General features: G+C 44.3%; 2 protein-coding genes across 2 annotated transcripts; one reads left to right on the top strand and one right to left on the bottom strand.

Annotated features, from left to right (window-relative positions):
* The first annotated feature begins 1,076 nt into the window (after positions 1-1,076).
* Positions 1,077-2,864, top strand: sf3b6 (splicing factor 3b, subunit 6). Its single transcript, XM_029140306.2, has 4 exons — positions 1,077-1,236; positions 1,759-1,877; positions 2,085-2,223; positions 2,423-2,864. Exons 1-4 carry the CDS (start codon positions 1,207-1,209, stop codon positions 2,510-2,512), a joined length of 378 nt encoding a protein of 125 aa, XP_028996139.1. The 5' UTR covers positions 1,077-1,206; the 3' UTR covers positions 2,513-2,864.
* Positions 2,865-3,274: 410 nt separating this feature from the next.
* On the bottom strand, positions 3,275-22,318 carry vsnl1a (visinin-like 1a). The gene is made up of 4 exons (XM_029140303.3): positions 22,089-22,318; positions 16,590-16,756; positions 6,137-6,352; positions 3,275-5,417 (listed from the first exon to the last, which is right to left on the bottom strand). The coding sequence occupies exons 2-4, from the start codon at positions 16,749-16,751 to the stop codon at positions 5,220-5,222; spliced, it is 576 nt and encodes a 191-aa protein (XP_028996136.1). The 5' UTR covers positions 16,752-16,756; positions 22,089-22,318; the 3' UTR covers positions 3,275-5,219.
* Between the last annotated feature and the right edge of the window lie 32 nt (positions 22,319-22,350).

The raw sequence follows: 22,350 nt of genomic DNA, 5'->3' as shown, positions 1-22,350 counted from the left end.
TAATTTCCTGAAGTAAATTATTGCTTATGTTTTAGTTCAATGAAACACTTTTGAAGATGGAGGATGGGGAAAGTGTTGCATCAGAATTTATTACAGCAACACCTTCCTTCCACACAAGAAATAAAACAGTCTGCACAGTGTGGGTATGATGTATAATATGGAAACTGGCTGTTTTTGTGGCTCAACAATACGCAAACAAACATGCCTCCTGTCTTTCATGAACACTGCACTGTGGTTTTATTGCTTGCAACACATTGAAGCAAACACAAGACTGTTCAGAAGTAGTAAAGAGCAGTGTTTGACTTCTGGCAAGCATTTCTGTCAGTTACACGTACCTTTGGAGACGAGTGATCACTAAGCAGAAGGTTTTCTCGCACTATGATCTGCAGTAAGGCACATACCGGTTCTCCATTACCTTTCCTGCACTTTGATTATTTCTTATTGACACAATTGTGACAATCAAATGTTGGTAGTTAACATACCCCAAGCACATATTATCTGTAGAATTACTTGGCTCTGAGTCTTGTCAGGTCTGTCATTTCATGGGTCCAGTAGTTCTTTGCCATTTTGTTAAAGTGTCTGGTAAAGTTGTGAATCATCACCCTAATCACATTAGATACTATGAAAAAGACTTTATCTAAGGACAACAAAGGACAAAAGGGTGAAATTCTTTTTAAATGTACAACTGGATTCAGAAAAAGATGAATTGCGTCAGTTTGTCAATGTAATGAATTATGAATGCATTATTACATTTTACTATTTTACTGTAATATAATTGACCTTTTTAATAAATGTACATTTATTACAGGTCAAAAGCAGTAGCTCATTTTTTCAGTTTGTCTGTATATATGCATTTGTTTTATTGGAACTACACTAGAATGTGTCTTTTCTTCCCGCACAAATGACGCCAAGCTCAGTAATGTAGATCTTATAATTTAGGAATCTCTGCCATTTCAATTTGGGTTTGTCTTTTACAAATCAACACATTAAAATGAGGCTTAGGCAGGATTTAGTCCTCTCTTTTTGTGCAGAGAGGCTTTCTTCCAGCAGGGGGCATTACGACGCTATGGTTTGAGTTTTCTCACTAAGTCGGAACCCGGAAATACGTCACCAGCTTGCGACCGCTGCCATTTTGACGTGAGCGAATAGCTGGGAAATTGCGTGTTTATTGTTTCGTATTGTAACTTACACATAAAACTCTTCACTATGGCGATGCAAGCGGCGAAACGTGCCAATGTAAGTTTGAGTGATGTTTTGTTATGAATAGTACGGAAGTATGTAATTTATAGGCGTCATAAGATGTATTTACATGGCGTTAGCTTAGCTATTGCCAGTTAGCAAGCTAACTAGGCGATAATAATTACGTAAATTAACAAACTATTGTTACTTTGTCTTTCATCTCTTAATCTCTTAGTAGACATCACTTGTATTATCTTTATCTAGATGACTGACACAGTTGCTGTGTCAAATGTTCCGTTTTTGTTCCAATGTTGGATGTATATAATTATATATCGTATATGTGTACGATATGTATAGCGACTGGTCAATTAGAAGACGTAAGACAAATCGTCAGAGAGTGTTGTAGCCTAGTCTTTCCAGTGGTGCAGACAAAATATTTGTGGAGGTAACTTATGTGTCTGCTGTGTGCCTAAAGTGTGTTACGTTGAAAAGGACTTTAACCTAAATAGGTTTCTTAAACATGCTCATCCATCTATAGGGGGGCATCTTACACTTTGTTTAACTTCTGATTTTGTTTAGATACGGCTTCCCCCAGAGGTGAACAGAATTCTATACATCAGGAACCTTCCTTACAAGATTACGGCCGAGGAAATGTATGATATCTTTGGGAAATATGGACCTATACGTCAAATCAGAACGTAAGTATTTCCGCGTGTGAGAAGAGACACAGACCCAACTTAATTTAGACCACACACTGTTTAGACTGTCTCTGCTATTGTCTTATATTCTGCCCATAAATCTTACCAACACAGCAGAAGTTGTTGAAATTCCCTAACTGGTTTTAGTTGAACCTTGATAAACCTTGATGAACCTTGATTAATGATTGCATTTTCTTCTCTTATCAGAGGGAATACGCCTGAAACAAGAGGAACAGCCTATGTGGTGTATGAAGACATCTTTGATGCCAAGAATGCCTGTGACCACCTGTCAGGCTTTAACGTCTGCAACCGTTACCTGGTTGTTCTCTACTACAACGCAAACAGAGTATGTGCAAGTATTACAGTGTGTTTGGAAATGGTCAGGACAAACGGCCTGTGTTGTCATAATAATGAGTGCACAATAAACAAAAACATTAGTTTAGGAATTGAAAAGACTACATAGTTGAGAGAATGTGAACACAGTGTTATCCTAAAGTGATTCCAAATTTAATAACCTTTTTTTGTTTTGTCAATTCTCTTCCCAGGCATTCCAGAAAATGGACACAAAGAAAAAAGAGGAGCAGTTGAAGCTTCTAAAAGAGAAATACGGCATCAACACAGACCCTCCAAAGTAATGTTCTGGAAACCCTCTGCTCCCATTTTTGATTTACCTCTGGAGTTTTTGTTCATGTAAAACTTTTTCATATGATTGTAATGATTTACTGGTAGCATTTTTATTTCTTAAATTTTATGCTCTGTTGTGTCCATCTACCATGTGTAAATTTTTGAAAATGAAACACTTTTCACTGGCATTTATATAGTGACTATTGAAACCATTCACATGTTGAAATTGCTCTACATGTGTTTATCAGACCTTTCAATATTACAGACTTTGAAGCTAACCATCAAAATGTATTTGATCAGTACAGACTGTGTACAGTATAAAATTCCTGTAAAATAAATTTTCATTTTTCCTAAAGAAAACAACTCCTCCTTTCTTCTTTGTTTTTTTACTTTTACTTTACTCTTTTTTTACTGAAACTCTACCATGTAGTTTCACATGAATCTGGAAGCAAATACTAGTTTTATGTATTATTTTTTTCTCTTGAACACAGCCAGTAAACTTCAGCTTTCATGGGGGGCGGGTGGTGCGTGAACCCCGGGTCACACCTGATAGAAGTACTGGCATGCAAACATTTGACTATGTTTTTGGCATTTGATCTAAGAGTTAAACCAACTTTAGATTCTGATTATTGCAAAGTGGACTCAGTCAACTTTAACAGAGCTTAATTTCTTTCAGCCACCACTTTAGGAAACTTCAAATGCTTCGGTTGCTGTACATCAGAGGATGCTTGAATAGATGGTTTGTTGGCATGAATGCACAACACCAGACAAGCGCCCATAGAGTTCCTTTTATTAGATTAAATCACAACACAGGGAGTAGTGCAGCCATGTCGTCAGGGACACAATACATGCTACAAAAGAATTCTTGTACACGGTTGCTTTTGCTTACATTTGGTATCTTGATAGCAGTAACAGTAACAACGGAGTTGTACAGTAGTTAGAAACGCTGCCTGGTCTAAGGCGTTCATGTAAAGAAGTTCCGGTTAACAAATTGAAGTGGAACAAGCCACGCTGCTGCGAGATGACGATGGACACGTGTGCTAGTTCTTTATTGCAGTCGCATTTAGCCGCCTTATCAAGCCAACCCTCCTGGTGCTTCTGTAGGTTTGGGAAGTGTCTGCGGTGCTTCCACACAGGGTAAACTTAGGCAAAGGTACAGGTGGTGATCATCTGAAATCATTTCTAGGAGGTGCTGACCTCCTCTACATGTAATATCGATCAATACGTGTACAACGTGGGAGAGAAGGGAGTAAAAAAGTACAAAAAGACTGACTGATACTAAAGAGGAATACTTCCAGGGGTCAGGGAGGGCAAACTGTTCAACTTACTAATGCACAACTTTACAGTAAGGACTGTCCTCAAGTAGGTCCGGAGTAGAATAAAACACTGTCCCCTGCTCCTCACACTGCTTCATTTCCATCCACTGAAAAAGACAAACATTGCTGCACAGCCTTTCATTCTGTCCTTAAACTCCTCTGGATTCACTGTGTTGATATGTGACCTGCAGGCTAAATGGAAAAGTGAAGTGGAGGTGACGGTAACATGTAGGTTGTGACTGAGTTTAATGACAGAGCTCTCCCACTGTACGTGGGCACTGCTGCTTCTTTTGAATCTAGCTCCAGCTGAGGGAAGCTCCCTAATTCTCTGGGGAATCGTGATGTAAATGTTTGTGCTCCATTTTCCTCTGGTCATTTAACCATTTGTTTTAGCTGTTTTTAAAATCTATGATCCCATTTCAAACTCATGGATTCCTCATCCTTTAATATCTGCTAAACCGGAATGAGAGAGTGTTTAAATGCAGGGGCAGGGATTTAGTTCTTAGCAACACTGATTACAGCTAATCTACAAGGAAACATGCTCCCACAGTTAAAGCAGTCAAAAGCAACGCCCCGAACACAAAACTCGGCCCGTACGGCAAACATCAGTTTATTCTCCTCCCTAGTCCATGGAAATCATTCTGGTGGGTTCTTCTAGTGTCACCGCGCTGCTTGGACACAGTAAGGCTTCCTGTCTTCAGTTACAAGATGCAAAACGAGGAGATTTTTTAAGGCAGAACCTAAAGGCATGCAAATTAACTACAGTTACATTTTTTCTTACTGACAGTACAAGCATGTCCTGGAAGGAAGAGACCAACGCTAATGGACCTGTGCTAGAGCTAATATTTGAGACCATGGAGAAGTGTCTTCTTGGAGGCAGATGCATCATCGTAGGAATTTGGTTCGGTTGACAATACTGAGTATTATGAAACAGGTACAGCAAGCATCAGTAACCTGGAACACTAAATAGAGTAGCGGCAAATTCAACGTCACTGATGCGCAAGCGCCAGGAAAATGAAACTGTATGGAAAATACTTTGCACACTTCACATTTTGGCAGTTGATCTTTAAATAATTGAAATATATTTTATATTTATATATCTATATATATATATTATTTGTGTGCGGTTTTCGTACGTAGTGAGTCTGTGTGTGTGTGTGTGTGTGTGTGTGTGTGTGTGTGTGGTGTCGCTGTCGCATGTTGTGTGTAGATCGTTTCTTTTAAATAGCAAATAACATTCTCATGCACACAAGTGTTTCAAACACAAGAAGCAGATCCATTGAAAGGTAGTCCAAGCATATTTTTTTTTTCTCAGTGGAAATAGCTGCAAACTGAATGGAACATGAAATTCTTTCTGTGCAGTCCGTGGCGGCTGGTGCGGCGCTGCTCCTCGCCCGCCGGCCTATTTCTGGAGGTCGCACTGCAGCAGTAATACAATGGACGGGTCGCTCTTGGCGGCCTCCTTGAACTCCTCCAGTGTGATCTGGTCGTCGTTGTTCTTATCCATCTTGGAGAAGATCTTGTCCACCCTCTGCTCGGGCGTCAGGCCGTCCTCGTTCATCTTCATCATGATCACCGTGCCGACCATCTTGTAGATCGCCTGCAGGGGGGGACAGAACGCAGCCCATCACCTCTCGGATCCGCCTGTTTTAGCTAAGGGAGTTACTGGGGCTATACTGTCCTAGTAATAACTACTGGACAGGCTGCTCCTACAGCCTCCTATTGATCTTCCCTCATTTAACAGAATAGTCATATTTCAACCTTGTTACGAATAAAAAAAGGTTCATTCCACCGCAATCTATACGTAATCATCCATATTTAAAATGCAAACATTTACCCTCCTCATGGTTTCTTCTCTTTTTGTGTCTCCTAGCTTGATCAAGCACATATTTATTTATTACCCAAAATAAATATGTTTGTTTATCTGATTCCATCAGAGACTTGCAGACTTGTGGTAGTTTCAGCTGTCTGAGTAAAGGACCCAATGTTGTTATTCACCCTGACCCCGACGCTGCAAAGCTGCGGTCTGTCTCACAAGTTAACTGTTGTTCTATGTCGTCCTTACTTGTATCATGTAAAGCTTGCATTTTGTGTTTGCTCACACATAAAGATTAGTCCACTGAAATATTTATCAATATATATAAGCATCACTCTGCATTGATTTCAAGGCACAGGATCATCCATTAAAACAGAAGAGCTATACAAAATAATTCTACATGATATAAATACGATCAATGTTAATACAAACAATAAATATGTCATCTGTCAACTGTAATTTGACTGAAACGTACAGCAGATGGTGTGAAGTGACTTCATTACCTCGATAATCTCCAGCATCTCCACCCGTGTGATCTTGCCGTCTCCATCCAGGTCGTACATGTTGAAGGCCCAGTTGAGCTTCTGCTCAAAGCTGCCCCGCGATGTGATGGACAACGCGCAGATGAACTCTCTGAAGTCGATGGTGCCGTCTCCGTTTTTGTCAAACGTCCTGAAGGCGTGCTGGGCAAACTTGGATGCGTCACCATAAGGGAAGAACTGCAGGTAAAGAATGAAAGGTTCAATCCAAGGTTAGACTGTGTGAGAGTCATGGTGTTGAAACTCATCCTTTGACGTTTCTTTTTCCGAGGTGACGTGACTTTTGCCAGACCGTGATACTTTTACAATTACAGGGCTGAATAATGAGAACAGGTTGGTTTTATTGGGGAGATAATGACAAGGAACGATTTGCATTTAAAATCAACGGTACAGTACGTAATTAAGGGAACATTGATTTCCTATTCTCATCCAGCGCTGGCCTGGGAGTTCACGTTGTCATCCACACTGTGAAGCTGCTAAAAGTTGTGCAGAGCTGCCTTAAAGTTTGGATCTTTAATGTCAACGTCCACAACAAGACAAATTAGTATCGATCCCTGATGGGAAGTTGTTTTTTCCATAAAGGTCATGGACACAAAGCAGCCGGAAGCTGGTACTGCACAAACACTATGACTATTCCACTTATGAGACCTTCTGCCCTACTCCTCCTCAACCTGCTACCATTTAAACTGCACACGGTGTTCAAATCGTTTTGGGGTTTTCAATGTTTCTGTCTGGTTTTTGTCCTTTGTGAAGGTTCGTCTTTGTCCAGTCATCCGTGTTTAGAGTCGATTTAGGAGCCTGTGTGTACAGTGCCGTTTAGTTTTAGTTCATTCTGATTCTCCATCACTCTTTAATTCTGGGCTTTTATTCTGCAAGGCAGTGAACTAAAATAAATGCAATAAAATAAATCTGTTGTTAATGTTAAAACCTGTTTTCTGTGTGTCGGGGTTCTTCCCTTTCTCTCCTGTTGCCTTGACCAGCGTGTGGTCAGGAAGACTCTAGGTTTTCCTGTCCAGGGTCCCAGTGTGTGAGCCACACAATCTTAGCCTGGCAGTGTGCTGCGTTTAAGTGCATTTAAGTGATAAGTGCAGTGTGCACCTTGGCTGCAGATGCCGCATTTGAGAGAGCGAGAGAGTGAGAAAGCGCAAGGTTTAACCCTAAAAAGAAGACACAAGCTTTTTGTTTTGTACTGCGTTGGTACAAGCATGGACTCAGCTTCAATTGTTACGTGACTCTCAATAAAACTAGTGGCTTAAATGAAAAGGTCAAAGGTCAGAGACACAAACAACATCATTATGACTCTCTTTGTTTAGATGATGTTTGATGAGACCAGGTAAAGTAAAGACACACCTGCCCAAGTATCTGAGATGTTAATGATAATCTACAGATTTATCACTATGAACAATAACCATAACACACCACACACATCATAGCAGCCTTAAACTGTGTACAGTGGAGGCACGTGTACCTCCCACAGGCAGCACTAGACTGTTCTACGCTGCGTCCTTGCCCGTGTGTGTGTGCACGGTGTCTTCACACACACAACAAGGCGAGGACGCCGCCCCAGCCCCTCTCTGGAGCAACAGCTCCAGCGCACACGAATTGTCTGGAGTCACGAAGGAGGGGTGGGAGCTGAGCCCATGAATCCTAATGGGAGAGGAGACGTCGCAGAGGATGGGAGATAAAAGGAGAGATTGGGGCGGGAGGCAGAGGAGGACCTCGAGTGAAAGAGGAGGAGGAGGAGGAGGAGGAGGAGAAAGTCAGCGCGACTTGTGAAAGTGCCTGTCTGCAATAAGGTCCCACCCATGTAAAATCTGCCGCAGCAGCAAACGGATCACACTGGAGAGAAATGAACAGACAGGGGAAGGAGAGGGGAGAGGTAGTTAGCAACGGCCAACGAACAGGGGAGACGGCGCGGGTGAAGATCTAAAACAAGGCGTGACAGCGACAGAGCTCGATCCCTTCGGCCCTAGAGATGCCAAACTCATTTAAGCTGGCAGGACAAACACAATGCCTCCCCCGGGGGCCGCGGGGCCCTGCCCTGAGGCCCCGCCCACCGCAGGGGGAGGAGGAGGAGGGAGGAAGAAGGTGTGAGGATGCAGGAGAAGGAGATGATGAAGGAGAGGGAAAAGGGAGGAGGAGGAGGAGAGCGAGAGACACTGCGGCTCTCCGGCAATCTGGCAAGTTATGAAACACTTTGTTATGTAAAACCTGAGCAGAGTGAGGAATAAGAACGGGCGGGACGCGGCGACGGGACCGTAAAGCGCTGTTGTCTGCGCCTCGTCTCTGTTGTCGTTGCCACGTGTGAAGCTGCATCGGACATCAGAGGGAAGCAAATGCTTCGCGACCTGCACACACACACACACACACACATGCAAACAGATGCAAACACACACAAACGCACACACACACGCACGCACGCACGCACACAGATGCACATGTGCACGCAGGCATGCACACACGCACACACACACGCACACGCACACACACAGGCACACACACACACACACACACACACACACACACACACACACACACACACACACACACACACACACACACACACACACGCTGCTCTTAAACGGAACATTAAAGCCTTCGTAATCAGCCCTCAAGCTGGCGGTGCCCAGAAAAGGCAGGCGACGGACGGAGAGGAGGAGAGGAGCGAAAGCGAGCGAGTGGGAGGGAAAGCGCGCAAACGGAGGAAGACGCACGCCGCTGGTCACACTCACAGTGTAATAACACAACGGCCGGCGAGATCGCCGCCAACACAAATAGGCGATTCAGCAGCAGCCTTCGAACGAGGAGCGATGAATGGTTTAAAGATGAACTTCAGAGTGAGGATGAAGCCGGACAGAGATCCTGTCTGCAAGGGTCAGGTTTAACTCAGTGCAGTTTGGTGATGCAAGTAAATGGATTATTATTACAGCAAAAGAATAAGAAAATCTATGTGAATACAAGCCAAGAGTGACTTCCTTTTGGATCCTAAACCGTCTCTACAATAAAACCTCATGACCTTTTCTACCAAAACTGAATCGATCCTGTCTGAGTGGGTCATTTTATCCAAATATACCAAGTTGCTCCCAGTGCCAGCACGTGGACCTCAAGTCTTTAATATGGTTCAAATATAAGCTCGCTCTGAGGTCTCCATCCATTCATTCGAGCCTGATCCGATAATGGAAAAACCCAGAACCTCCTCCGTCGATGCTGCGCCTGTAATTCATCAGGCCCGCGCGTCAAAGCCGGCGCACATGAAAGCGGACGAGCTGCAGACCTGCCTGAACAGACCTCTCCCAGAAGACGAGCCGTTGCTGCAGCCACGACGATGCCAGTCTCCATCACCCGTCTCTCTCTTCCTACTGATTCCTCCTCTGCTGATGACACGCACACGCCTGCTCACTAACTGGCTCACTGTGCTGGGATTCCCATCTCCCTAAGTAATATAGAGGGTTCACTATTGTATTGCCCCATGGATAAATGCTGTCATCTTATTGCAGCCACTTGCAGCCAGGGTCCAAACCTGATTCAGCTCCACCCACTGTCTGCACTAATTATATATTTGTCAGTTCTATTCGCGTGTATCACTGCCTGCACCCCCCCCCCCCCCCCCCCCCCCCCCCCCTTTACCAGCACCAGCACACCATAGTCCGGCCCGTTTGGAGGCCTCGCTGGCTTCAGGGACACGAGCGCTGATGGCAGCGGAGGAGCGCACGCCCAATCTATCGCTGGGGTGTTTTACAGCGTGTGACAGAAAGACAGACGGATGCTGCGCGTGCTCTTACATAAACCCCTGAAGCCCCTGAAGGTGTGGAAGCTGTTACTGCTCCATGATCCATCAGTCCTTGGGATAATCAAAAACCTGTGAATAATCTGTGACGTAGCCTGGGACACTGTCTCAGAGCTGTGAGGGTGCGTTTCCTCCCACACCTCTGACTTCCTAGTTCTGAATATGTAAATGCAGCAGGCGATGATGATGTCACCGCCACCGCTTTCCAAATGCGCCGGCTTTGTGAGCGAAACATCCCCACCAGCTGTCGGGACACATGACCAACACGAGTCGTTAAAATCCGGGCTTTCTGAAAAAATAGGAAAATAAATGCTTTTTAGACAGAGAGGAACTGTGGCTGTGACGGGGATTTGTCAGAATATGTATTTGTGTCATGTCTCTCTGTAAATATCTCTTCCGACTGGATTGTGATCAGCTTAGGGCTCATCTTCAGGCGCACGGTCAGATGAACCTGCAGGCGTCCATCTCTGGCCGCCGCCCTGTAATCACACAGGATTACGACACGTACATGTGATGCTTGTTCACAGCCAAGGTCCGCGAGATTGCTTCTGTCTCGTGGGACGAGCCTTTAATTCGGCGACAGTGGGCTTCCAAGAAAGGAGGGCCTTAAACAAGAATGACAGGCTTCACTGATCACGTCTTTGTCGTCTTATCTGCACATAAAAATGACACATTATGTAAAACAAAGATTCACCATCTGTCAACAGCTGCCACTGTCCAGGAATCGGCTACGGGAACCACTGATTCCTGGAGCGTGCCCAGTCAACCAGCCAGTGGTTTAAGGAGCATTTAGAGCAGGCCTGTCCCTGACCGTCGCTTATCTGTAGTTACAAAACACCCATCTGGCAGCAATAACTCCGCGCGAGGCACGCAAAAGACGGAGCAGCAGCAGCAGATGGCAGTGTTGAGCGCGGCAGCGTTCTTCACACCTCAGGAAACGGTGAGGAGAGCTACTCACTTCATCCTGATATTAAAATAGGCTGAGAGAAAAAATATCCCATCAACGCTTTGGCACGGAAACATTCCGGGTGCCACCGGTGAGGGTTTATTGACGACTCTGATCTAAATCAGACGGAGCGACGCGGCCAAGCAGGGCAGGAAGCAGAGTGTGACTCACTGCCGGTTGCCAGGTTTGGCAGGTAGACCGGGGGGTTGCCCTCCGCTCCTCGTCATGCAATTCAAAGCCCGGCAGAACAACAGAGAGAAAGGGAGAGGGCCCGCGCGCTTTATCTTCACCCGCCAGCGGTTGTGTCCAGAGCACAAAGTGTGTGAACGGCTCTGGCGAGATAAAGCCACAGCAGCTTGTGCAGTTTGAAGCCACCTTTATAAAAAGCTCATAATCGGCTTGGGAGCTTCTCCTGCTCCTTCGCCTTTTTGGAAGTGAAGGGAGAAATTAGAAGCTAGTAGTGTGTGTGTGTGTGTGTGTGTGTGTGTGTGTGTGTGTGTGTGTGTGTGTGTGTGTGTGTGTGTGTGTGGACGTCTGCCTTACGTGTGATTATTTTCACTGCGCCCCCCTTCTGCGTGTGACTCATGGAACCTCCGTGAACGTTCTCCCTCAGACATTAATACATCATGTACGACATTCATCGTGTCGTAGTGTGCTCATGTGCGTGACAGAAACATGGACGTTATGTTATTTCTATCTGTTCTCAAGCGTCCACAGGAAGCCAGAATCGCTGAGTCTGAAGAAGAGTCAAGAATTCACATTTAAGTATGAACCAGTTTGTACATATATTGAAATGTTTTTCAATAACCGTATTTACAAAGATATGCTCCCTATAAAACCTCTGAAGCTGACAGATTCTATACTATAGTATAGTAGAATATATATAACTATATACAGTAATATATAAAAAAGGACTTGGTGGTGCTAGAACCACATATTATTCATCATTAATTGAAAGCCCAGGTCACATTTATGTTGAGTTTAAATCTTGGCTGTGCTTTAAATAAAATCATTCCCAATCAAAGTCTTCCAACAAACGGCATAAATCACTGTGCAGATCCATGAGCTATAGACTGGTAAGACCTCTGTCTTACTTAAACGGCTTCTCCCCATAGATCATATCGAGTTAACTACTAACTAACCACTAACCACCGTGACAACAGCTATAAAACATAAGCATCAATGCAGGTGTAGACGGTAAAAGGGTGCAGCTTTGCTCCCCTCTTCCACGTGAAGGTCAAAGGTCAGATTCACAGGGACTCTCATGGGTCTCTCTAATGGGCTGAGGCTTGAGCTCTTGTTAACCACTTTAAGGTTCTCCTCCACACAGACCTAACAGCTCTGCCTTCGCCGCTCAACTGCGATAATTGATTTGCTCCTGCCGAGGATGGATTACTGCTACACCTAGCTCGATCGGAATATGACCCCCCCCCCCCCCCCCCCCCCCCCCCCCCCCCCCCCCCCCCCCCCACCCCCAACGGAACGGCCCCATTATCTCGCTTCGCGCATCTAAAGGCGCTCGCTAACTTCCTCTCTCCTCCCCTCACCGCTCAGCAGCAGCAGAGGGCCTGGCTGAAAGTTGCTGAATAATTCAATTACAACTTCTGAGAGAGACACTACAGAGAAGCCAGAGAGCAGCTGATACTGTGGGTCAAAAGCGGTGTAACCATCTGCCCATCTGTTTCACATTCACTGTATCCTCTGTGATGGATCATTCTGGATGTGTCTCACTTCACTGACAGAAACACTCCAAGCAAATAATGTCAAATTTCAATTATTAAAGATAGCAGATTTTCCTTTAAAGATGATGTAAACTAAACGTGTGTGTGTGTGTGTGTGTGTGTGTGTGTGTGTGTGTGTGTGTGTGTGTGTGTGTGTGTGTGTGTGTGTGTGTGTGTGTCACAGTGATGGAGAACGGCATGGAAGCTTCTGAGCCTCTGTGATGACAACAGCTATTTTTAGTTTGTGGCAGCTACAGGCCCACATGGAGACAACTGTGTATGTGTGCGTGTCATTATGAAGGAAAGGACATGAAGGACTGAGAGATGGAGAAGAAGCTCTAGCCGTCAACATGGAGCTACGGCCGAAACCTGGATGGATAAAACACCCATGATGTGCTCCTGCGCTGTTCACAAGCCGCATCAGCTGATGTGAGTCATGCTTGCAACACAGAGAACAAAGCTCTCAATGCAGTCAAGAGCTGTGTACAGCGTATACTTGTGCCTGAGTGGGATTTCACACCTAAAGAACAGTACGGATACAAATTAAACGTTATGTAAATCTGGGATCCTACTGGGTCTGGAGGTAAAACAAGCCCAGCAGAAGTCAGTGGGGAGACGGATGATGTCCCAGTTAGCTGGTCGGTACCGTCTAATCCTCCGCCGGTGCTCTGCCTTGTAAAACATTAATTGCTCTGGTGTGTTTGGGCTGGAACCACAGCAACTAAAAATGTCAGAGGATTTGTGTGAGGCGCTGACGAACAGTGGTTCCGTTCCACCGGAGAGCACTTCTCCTGCTCATATGAGAGCCTGTCTCCTAATTGTTTTTAAAGGCGTAACACTGACAGATACAGCCGACGGTGTGTTTGTCCTCCCACTGTGCTTCTCAGGCCACGTCTCACGTGCGGCGCCGGTGGCCGGATCTCGCCGCCGCCGCAGCAGAATGGACACCGGTCGCATCAGCAGTGAAAGCCTCGAGTCCCACACAGCCGAGCGGGTGGGGTCCATATCCACCCACGCATCTAGATTCAGGCCAGCGTCGGTGTGGGTCAGTGTCGTCCCAATGCCATTTTCTTTGTGCTCGCCGTCATATCGCTTCCCATTTAGAGTCCGACTACAAAGAAATGCTCATGGTTCTCAGTTTCTGCAGATTAAAGATAAAAAGTGAAACCAACAGTGTAGAGAACAAACACGGCGACTCTGTTTCCTTCCAGACGCGACCGGTGACGGGTAGATGTGTGCCTGTGCCTATCAGTGCACACTATCAGTGGCCGTTTGTCTCTGTTGTTGGGCATCAAGCCCACGAAACCGGTGACAGTGACAAAATCGATCACGTTTTCAGGCGGCGTCGTTGGCATCTGCCGTGGCACTGGACATGAAGAATCTGAGGGGAACCCAAGCCCACAGCCTTGGCAGGTTTGGGTAATGGCCTTAGATATGTCAGACCAGCATGGAGTCATAATAAAATCAGGCTTGTGCAGTATAAAAATGAAAAGGACGCAGTAATAGTTTAGTGGTATATAATTAATTTGCCAAGGTTTCCAACATTTTCCAACAGCAGATAAAGTGAAAACAGCCACCGTGCTATCGCTGCTGCCTCTTCCTTTGTTCCTGTTCTTTGACACCTCTCCCTCCTGCTGTCCAGTAACTATGGCTCTTATTATTTCTGTGTCCAACCCAAACGCAGCTCTGTGGATGGCGGTCACGCTGCCCTGAGGAGAGCAGGGCCTTCAGGACGAGCGGCACAGGTGCTAAATGCATGCGAGGTGGTGGTGGTGATTGGGGGGGGGGGGGGGATTTCTTTTGTCTCTCTTTCACATCCCGATCTGTTTCGCACTTTAACCAACGCAAACATTGCTGTGGATCCCCGGTCCCTCCCACCAAACATATGACCCCCCCCCGGCGTCCACCACCGCCACGGAGTCACTCTTCACAGGAACAATCTGTCCTGTTAATACAAGGTCGCACCACACTGCTTTTCCACTTATCAGCCCTCTGCATTGAAATAAAGTCCTATCACTGATACGCCGTTGCCTAGAAACACAATGGGATGCATCAACAATAGGATTTACCCTAAAGCCTACAAGACCCCTTTGATATGTGAGCCCCCCCCCCTTTATACAGCTGAATGTGTGCCCGTCACTGTTCCTGGTGTGTTGCTGTATTGTGCGGTAAGGAGATTTTAGGGGATATCCCATCTGATGTCTTTTGTGTGTACTTCCCTCCGTCCAAGCTGCCAAGACTTTATTTCCCAAGAGTCTAGATTATGTTTGTAGATCAGTCTTAAAAGCATTGGATGCTTTGATGCTTGATGCATCCCCCCCGATATTTAGATATTAATTTTATCTTACCTTTACTTATTTCTAATGCCTAACATTTTTGTCAACATGTCTTGGTGTGGGCTGATACATGTGCTCTGATGGCATTTAGAGGAAGTGCACCCGTGACCTCAGAGTCCAGGCGTGACTTATGTAACGACAGGCCCCCTCTGGCTAGGAGGCATTTCCTGGCACCAGTGATAAAAGATTAATGCTCAGAGTGCTTTCTTGGGAAGTGAAAGGACGCTGAGATAAGCCCTGATGCTCCTGCAAGATAGAGACCTACTGTCATATTATATACAGTACACAACATTTGAATCAAATTTAACTGATTCATGTGAATTTGTGTATTTTTAAATTATTAATAAATGAAGTAATGTTCTGATAGCGGAGGTATAAATATAATATGATAACAATGAATTACATAACTGTTAAAATCTAATTTTAAACCCATTATTTTATTTATTTGTTTTATTCAAATTACTCTTCAGTTGTAAATACCTATTGTTTCTATGAATGCGTCCCTTCATGCTTCATAGGACTAAATGAATAAATCATGGGACAAATTCACACTGCGCTGTCAGAGGTAACGAGATACGGTGCGCTACATATTAGCATGTGAAGATAATCATCTGAGCTCCTGTGATACGTAGCTGCCTCACTGCTGGTTTTCTGCCCAGATACAGCGGGACCAATGGGAGCCTGGCAGCACGCCATGCAAAAATCAAGCAGGGGTTTTTATAATGGAGATGAAGTTTCCCTGTGGTTTTTGTAGTGATTCAGTTGGCATCTAATGCAACTAGAGTAAACCCTGTTGACGGAGGTTGTGCTTCACTTAACAAATTGGTTGTTCCATCTAAAATTAACAACATTTATTGAATTGCACTATTTATTAATGTTTCCGTAGATGCCATGAAATCAATTTGGCCTAGAAATATTTCAACATGCAATAAACTCTAATTAACTAACAGACTCATTTTCTGCTTTGCCCTCATAAGGGCTGTATTAATGCTGGAGGGTTCGTCCCTGGACAGGACGTGCAACAATTTCAATGCAACACTAAGTCGAACCTATGCAGATTAATCACATGTTACAGCTGTTTCCCTCAGTTCGTTGTTGTCGTCTTCTGCTCCGTAACTATAGTGTTCTCTCTCGCCGCGCTCATCGCCCTCACAACGCTGACAACTTTCCTGAGAAATCTCGGAGTGTGAGACTGAAAACAGTAACAGTTCTGCAAAAGGACATTAAAAAGATTTTAATGAGATTTTTCTCATTTCCTTGATAATAAAATATAAGGAAAGTTTTAATCCATCTGGGGAAAAACGGACAAGCTTCAACTGGATATGGTAGTTTTCAATGTAGTTTAATATTAATTTTTAATCAGCATACTAATATTATGTCATTCTATTATTTTGATGAATTTCAAAGGTTTTCAAATGACCTACTGTCTGTCAGGAGAAGAGGCACCATAGAAGAAGACAAGGTAACAGGATTTAGGATTGTTTTAAAATCTGCTATAGTAGTTACAGTAGTTGGTAGTTTCTGCTGAACACTGAACAGAGCTACATGGAACGAATGCTTCTGTGGAGCATATGTGAGTAATCCATTGGCTTGCTGCTGGCCTGAAAGTGAGTCAGTGGAGCTTCACCTTGACGTAGAGCTGCTGGAACTCCTCCAGGTTGAGTCGGCCGGTGGGACAGTCCTTCAGGAATCCCTTGTACCACTGCTTCAGCTCGTGCTCATTAAATTCTGTGTTCTTCACCAGATCTGCCATCACCTCGGGGGTCAGCTTGCTGTTCTGTTTCCCCATTTTGCCTACAAAAACCAACAAGCCAAAAAAAAAAAGGAATCAATGATGTTAAATTATTGGAAAATCACAAAAAAGCAGCTCTGCTTTGTATAAACCTACGGCAAGAGTCTGGGGGGTGCAATAGAGTGATTCATCAAGGATGAGACAGTAAAAGTGCAGCCAAGGCTCTATCTAAAAATAAGCTTTGAAACAAATGGGCTGTAACATGAGGCACAGGAATAGTGTCATATGTTGGAAGTTGGTCCTCTTCTTTGATAACAGGGTCAGTCCGGAACACTTTCTTCTTATTTTTTTGTCTTTCTTTGAGCATCTGCTTGTCCTACTTCTGTTTCTCTGTTGTTGTTTCATTTTAGAGGAACTCTGACCCCCTAAAAGTCTTCCAAACACAATACTACTTTTCAATTTTGCACCACAGTACACAAGCTTTCCACCCAATAATGTTAGTCTGGCAACTTCAATATGATTCATTTTATTCCAGTCCAACCTTCATCCATTTCCTGCTCTAGCCTACAGCTACAGTATGTGCTAAATAGGGAGCGTTTCAGTTTCAAATGAGAACTTTGAATTTCTGTAAAGGTGATAATGGAATCCTGAAGTGCTTGGCCCACTGTGGCTTTTGAGAAAAGCTGTTTTGGTTTGTAATATCCCTAATTTCTCCCGTGCAGCTGTTTGCACACAGCTGGCTCCGCGTCTAGCTGTTCGTATCTGCACAGCACCAAGGCCGTCGCTTTATGGCCACCATTAGTTTATTAGGCAACCTCTAATTAGTCTAATTTGGAAAAGATGGCTGGAGGTCGGAAATGTTTCCACTCTTACTCTGTGCTGAGGTGTTTTATTAGGCCTCTTTAGCTTGAAAGGCAGCAGCAGTACAGTATGTGTGGTGCCAATCTGTCACTGCATGCACCGGGGTGAGAAGAGACGACTCAGGCAAACCTCCAAGAAGTGCTGCAGTCACATACTGCCAGATTTATGCTAAGCTCCGTTTCTTTGAAGCGATAGTTTCCCAAAGCAGGTCGCTCAGAGGTTGATTTTACACCTTACATGGTGTAATTGATTTCCCTTTCTTTGCTGCAGCTGTTTCATTTACAAGTGTTGCATTATTGTTGTTGCCTAATGACATTGTGAGCGCCGACTGTTTCCAAAATGGTCCCCGGTGTTTCATTCAAAGCTGATCCAACATCCAAATCTGCAGCCGTCTGCCAAGCAGCACCTTATTACTGCAAGCCAGGGTATTACTATTTAACACCGACGCCCTTCACAGCATCCAAGCTTGTTTATTGATCATGTTCGGGCGTGGATTTGTCACAAGGCTCAGGTGCAGTACATTCCATGTTTCAGCAGGCAGTCTTTATGTCCCAGTGTTACACACACCGCTACTTTACCACACCGGAGAACTGAAATAAATCACAGTTAAAACATGAATGGGTTAATTATGGATTACCCCAAATATCAGAAGCGATTTTGATAGTATGGAACAGTTGGCCTCTTTCAAGCTTGTAGTAGATCGTTTGATTTAACAGTTGGGACATGTGCACACATTTCCATGCATTTTACATGTGGGCCCCTTTTGTTAAAGATGTGGCACCACTGATCCAAGGGAACTAATTCTCTAACATAAATTAATGTTCTTTGCCTTGACATCCAGAGATGAAAATCAAGTTACATAATGACCAATCACGACGCCCCGCTCCCTGTGAACTGAATAGTCAGCCGAACAAATACACAAGTAAATGTAAAGGCCTTTGTTTCTTTATGTTAATATGACTTGGAACTGATTTGCTCGTGGGGGTGGAGACGAGAATCCACTTTACTAGACTGGCAGATTCAGACGTACACGGCAGCCATGAATACGAAGCTGTCCAACAGACGCTGTTGTCCCTCTGGACCAAAAATCGGGCTGGATGCTTTTAAAATCAGCTAAGCTCCACCAAGCGCTTGCACCGGCTTCTGGCTAATCTTTAATTAATTAATTACGAACAAGCAACATTTTGTGTTTCTGACAGCTACATTTCCACTAATTTACTAATTGTGATTAGTTCTACTTGGCCAACTTACAGTACAGTACTCTGCTCTGTTTGTTTTTGAGACCCTTAAATGCAAGCAACTTAAAATGCCTCTTCTAGAAAAGGTGTGGATACAGAACACTCTCACTGAACAATGTGGAAATCAGCTTTAGATGCTCAGCTAAGAATTCTGGGTCATATAGGGAGCCTTGATCCAATGAATGATGACGTCTCCATCCCGTTCGCTGTCTACACAGGAAAGAAAATTACATTGGAGAGGACTGAAGGGCAGTTTTTCTGCATTTTTCATGCAGTTCGTATACACTTACACATTAAGTGAGAACGCAATGAAACGAATCTCATGCGATCCATGCTTTCACTCTCAATCTGCACATAGAAATATACTATCAACAGGAAAACACCTGAATGAAAAATTATCTAAGTAACATCTAAATATAGATGTAAATGTTGAGGTTTTACATTACTACACTGATTCGTATTTGCTCAGCTTGGTATTTGTTTTTAAATTACACAAAGAATTTATGAACAATCACTCATTTGAAATGGTCACATTTGTGAAACTATAATCCCTCCATAATTTATATATGGCAATCACTTCAGATTAAGATGAAAATAGTGTCCATCCTACTGCAAACTACTCCTGAGCTGTTGTGCATTGTGCACAACAGCTCACTAACACTTTTCTGTTACAATATAGGCTGTCAGACAAGTTGGCCTGAACCCGAAGACAGCAGCTGCAGCAGAAGACAGATGTGTCCTGGAAGAGACGTGAGCACAAGATGCATGACAGCCCAGCCACTGTGTCAGTGTGGAGGTGTGTGTGAGCGACTGTGAATGTTACAGCATGTACTGTATGTCCAAGAGGTGCATTATTATGTGTGTGTTTAAGGTTTTAGTATACAACATTTATAGTATGTGCATAATAGAAAAGTAAAGTTTGTAAAGTTGTGTGGGTGAGATTTGCATCTTATGATTAACAGGCATCTCAACCGATTTAAGTCACAAAACAAGAAAATGTCTGACAAGCCAACAAACAACAACAACAAACAAACTGACTGCTGAGGCCGAAATAATACATGTAATATGCAAAAATAGTACAAAGTACAAAATCAGAACTCTCAAGCACAAAAAAAGTAAATATCAAAGTAACTCTAAGCACTAATCACTGCTCAGCAGGAGAAGAGTTCAAAAAACACAGTAAAAAAAATCACTGCACACGCAGGAGTAAACACACTGACAAGGTACGGACCAACAAGATGGCAAAAAAGGAACTCACAAAATAAAACCACTGGAAACAGAAAATGACTTCACACACACTGGACAAGACAAACTTAATGGCAACTCTGAAGGTCAGAGGGCAGAACTGTCACAATCTATAATTAGCAGCAATGTCTGTCTATTTTTATATAAATTTAAAAACTATTTTCCATTTAGATTAATTCACATTGTTGTATATACTATTAATGAAAGGATATTTTATGCTGCAGACAAAGATAATAACTCATTCATCATAACTTCTGATGAAAAAATGGCACTAAATAGTTCTCCACTTGTAATGTGCTCACAATGTGTTCACAAAATCTCACACTGCATCATAATGCAAGTCTTACTCATTCACATATCGCCTTTCATTCATGCAACAAGCAGTGGAGCTGAATCTGAATCTGTAGGGTGTCAGTGAGTGAGTGAGCTCATTCATCATATCATTTGATTGTACAGATAAGTTCAGTCACAAAAATGCAGAGTTACACTGAACTAAATCCCACATTTTTTATATCAACCGTTCTTTTTCTATATAATTTCTCAAGTCCTTCATTTTGTGTCTCTTTTCTCTGATATGGCTGATAGTCAGCGCAGCTCTAATCAAAATGCCCACAAACAGTAAATTTGTCATGCATACTTTTTATTCCTTCAACTGCTGTTTACAGCAGGTAATGAGGAGTAGAATTAAAATGTGTATATTTAAAGGTGAAAGGACTGAACAAAACCTGCTCAACATTAAACCAGCAAATGTAAAAGTTCCAGATTCCCCAGTTTAGTCATATTCTGACTGCACATGAGGCAACAAGTGCATCAAGCGTGAGGAATCTGAGTAAAAAACACAAAATGCATAAGACAAACATGAACGCAATCAAAGTGTGATCAGTGACGAACGCAGAACACACCCTGTCCCTCTGATAGCTCTTAATATGCATGGTGATACTTTGCACCAGTTACTCATAACTACAAGAGAAAAAAAAAACAGACAGCTGGTGCATAATCAGCAAATGTCAGTGGCTTTATTCAGCAGGAGAAATGAGCAGGACAGAGTCAGGGGAAAGACACGCTGGGTCAGTCTGCAGTGCAATGCAGAGCAGGGCACCCGCTGACTCCCAGCCTGAGTCATAGCCCTTTGTCTCCTAGTCCAATGAGGTTTGTCAAAGATAAACCCATCAAAAAAAGGATTCCAGTTCCACATGAGCAGGCAGGTACGGACAAATCTGTCTGTAGTTCTCTGGTCCTTTCAGAACCAGCAGCCCCGCCAACGAGCCAGGCAGCAGCCTATTACATAACAGTGTCTCCTCACCATCATTTGCCAACAGGGGGATGACCTTGAGAGGCAGGCAGAGCCCCAGCCCGCAGAGGCGCCGTCAGGGGGGGAGCAGCGCCTTCGAAAGGCTGGACTCAAGCAAACCTGCAGGATGTCTGTGTAATCCTCGCGCCTCTGTCTAGAAAAAGCGCGTGCGTGCGTGCTTGCGCGCGAGAGGTGGGGCGACGATGAGCGCAGAGGGGCTGGTGCGCTGGAGAAACAAGTAACTAGACTCATGTGGGCTAAAGAGTCCACGCGCGCGCACGCACGCGCGCGCACACGCACGGTTACAAACATCAGCGACATGCCGAGCTACGCCAGGAGGATCCCACGCAAAGTCACAATTTCAATCAGCTGATCGGAGCGTGACAGTGTGTGGATCCTTTATCGCTTCATTTGTTTTTATAGGGAAAGTCTGGTGTGCTCGCGCGCGTGTGTGTGAGAAAGAGATGGGGGGGGGGGGGGGGGGGGGGGGCATTGAGAGAATGCTCGAGCAGGAAAAAACATGTTCATGTGATGTTGACAAGTGGTGGATTTAGGTGCACAGCGTCCATGTGACATGGGGAATACAAAAAGCTGCGGAGGCTGAAGCGACTGCACTTCACCAGTCACTCAGTGAATTAGCCTCATGAAAGCAAAATAATGACGCACCACGTTGCATCGGGCAAATATACAAGGCGTACATTTTGGGAGAAATTAATAAAAAAACCTCATTCATTATAGTGCTCAGAGCTTGAATCCTACCTTGTGCGGAGTCAAAGGGGGAAGTCCGGTGTGACGTCTGGAGCGATCAAAGGCAAAACCCGCGAGGAAGCGACTCAAAGGTGTGGAAACGCTCCTCCGTCGCGCAACCGGTAGCTGGTAGTGTCTTTTCTGCGTCTCGGCCGATTCTGTAGTTTCGTAATTGAATTTCCGCTGAAGGGAAAACTCAGCCTCGACAGAAAGTAAGAGCTGCAGGTCCGTGGGATGCTGCTGCTGGACGCACGCTACTGCTGCTGATGTACGG

This window comes from Betta splendens, chromosome 24 (genome assembly GCF_900634795.4).
Source record: "Betta splendens chromosome 24, fBetSpl5.4, whole genome shotgun sequence".
Lineage (NCBI taxonomy): Eukaryota > Metazoa > Chordata > Actinopteri > Anabantiformes > Osphronemidae > Betta > Betta splendens.
The sequence above is the reverse complement of the archived record's forward strand: the minus strand, read 5'-3'. Positions and strand labels throughout refer to the sequence as shown.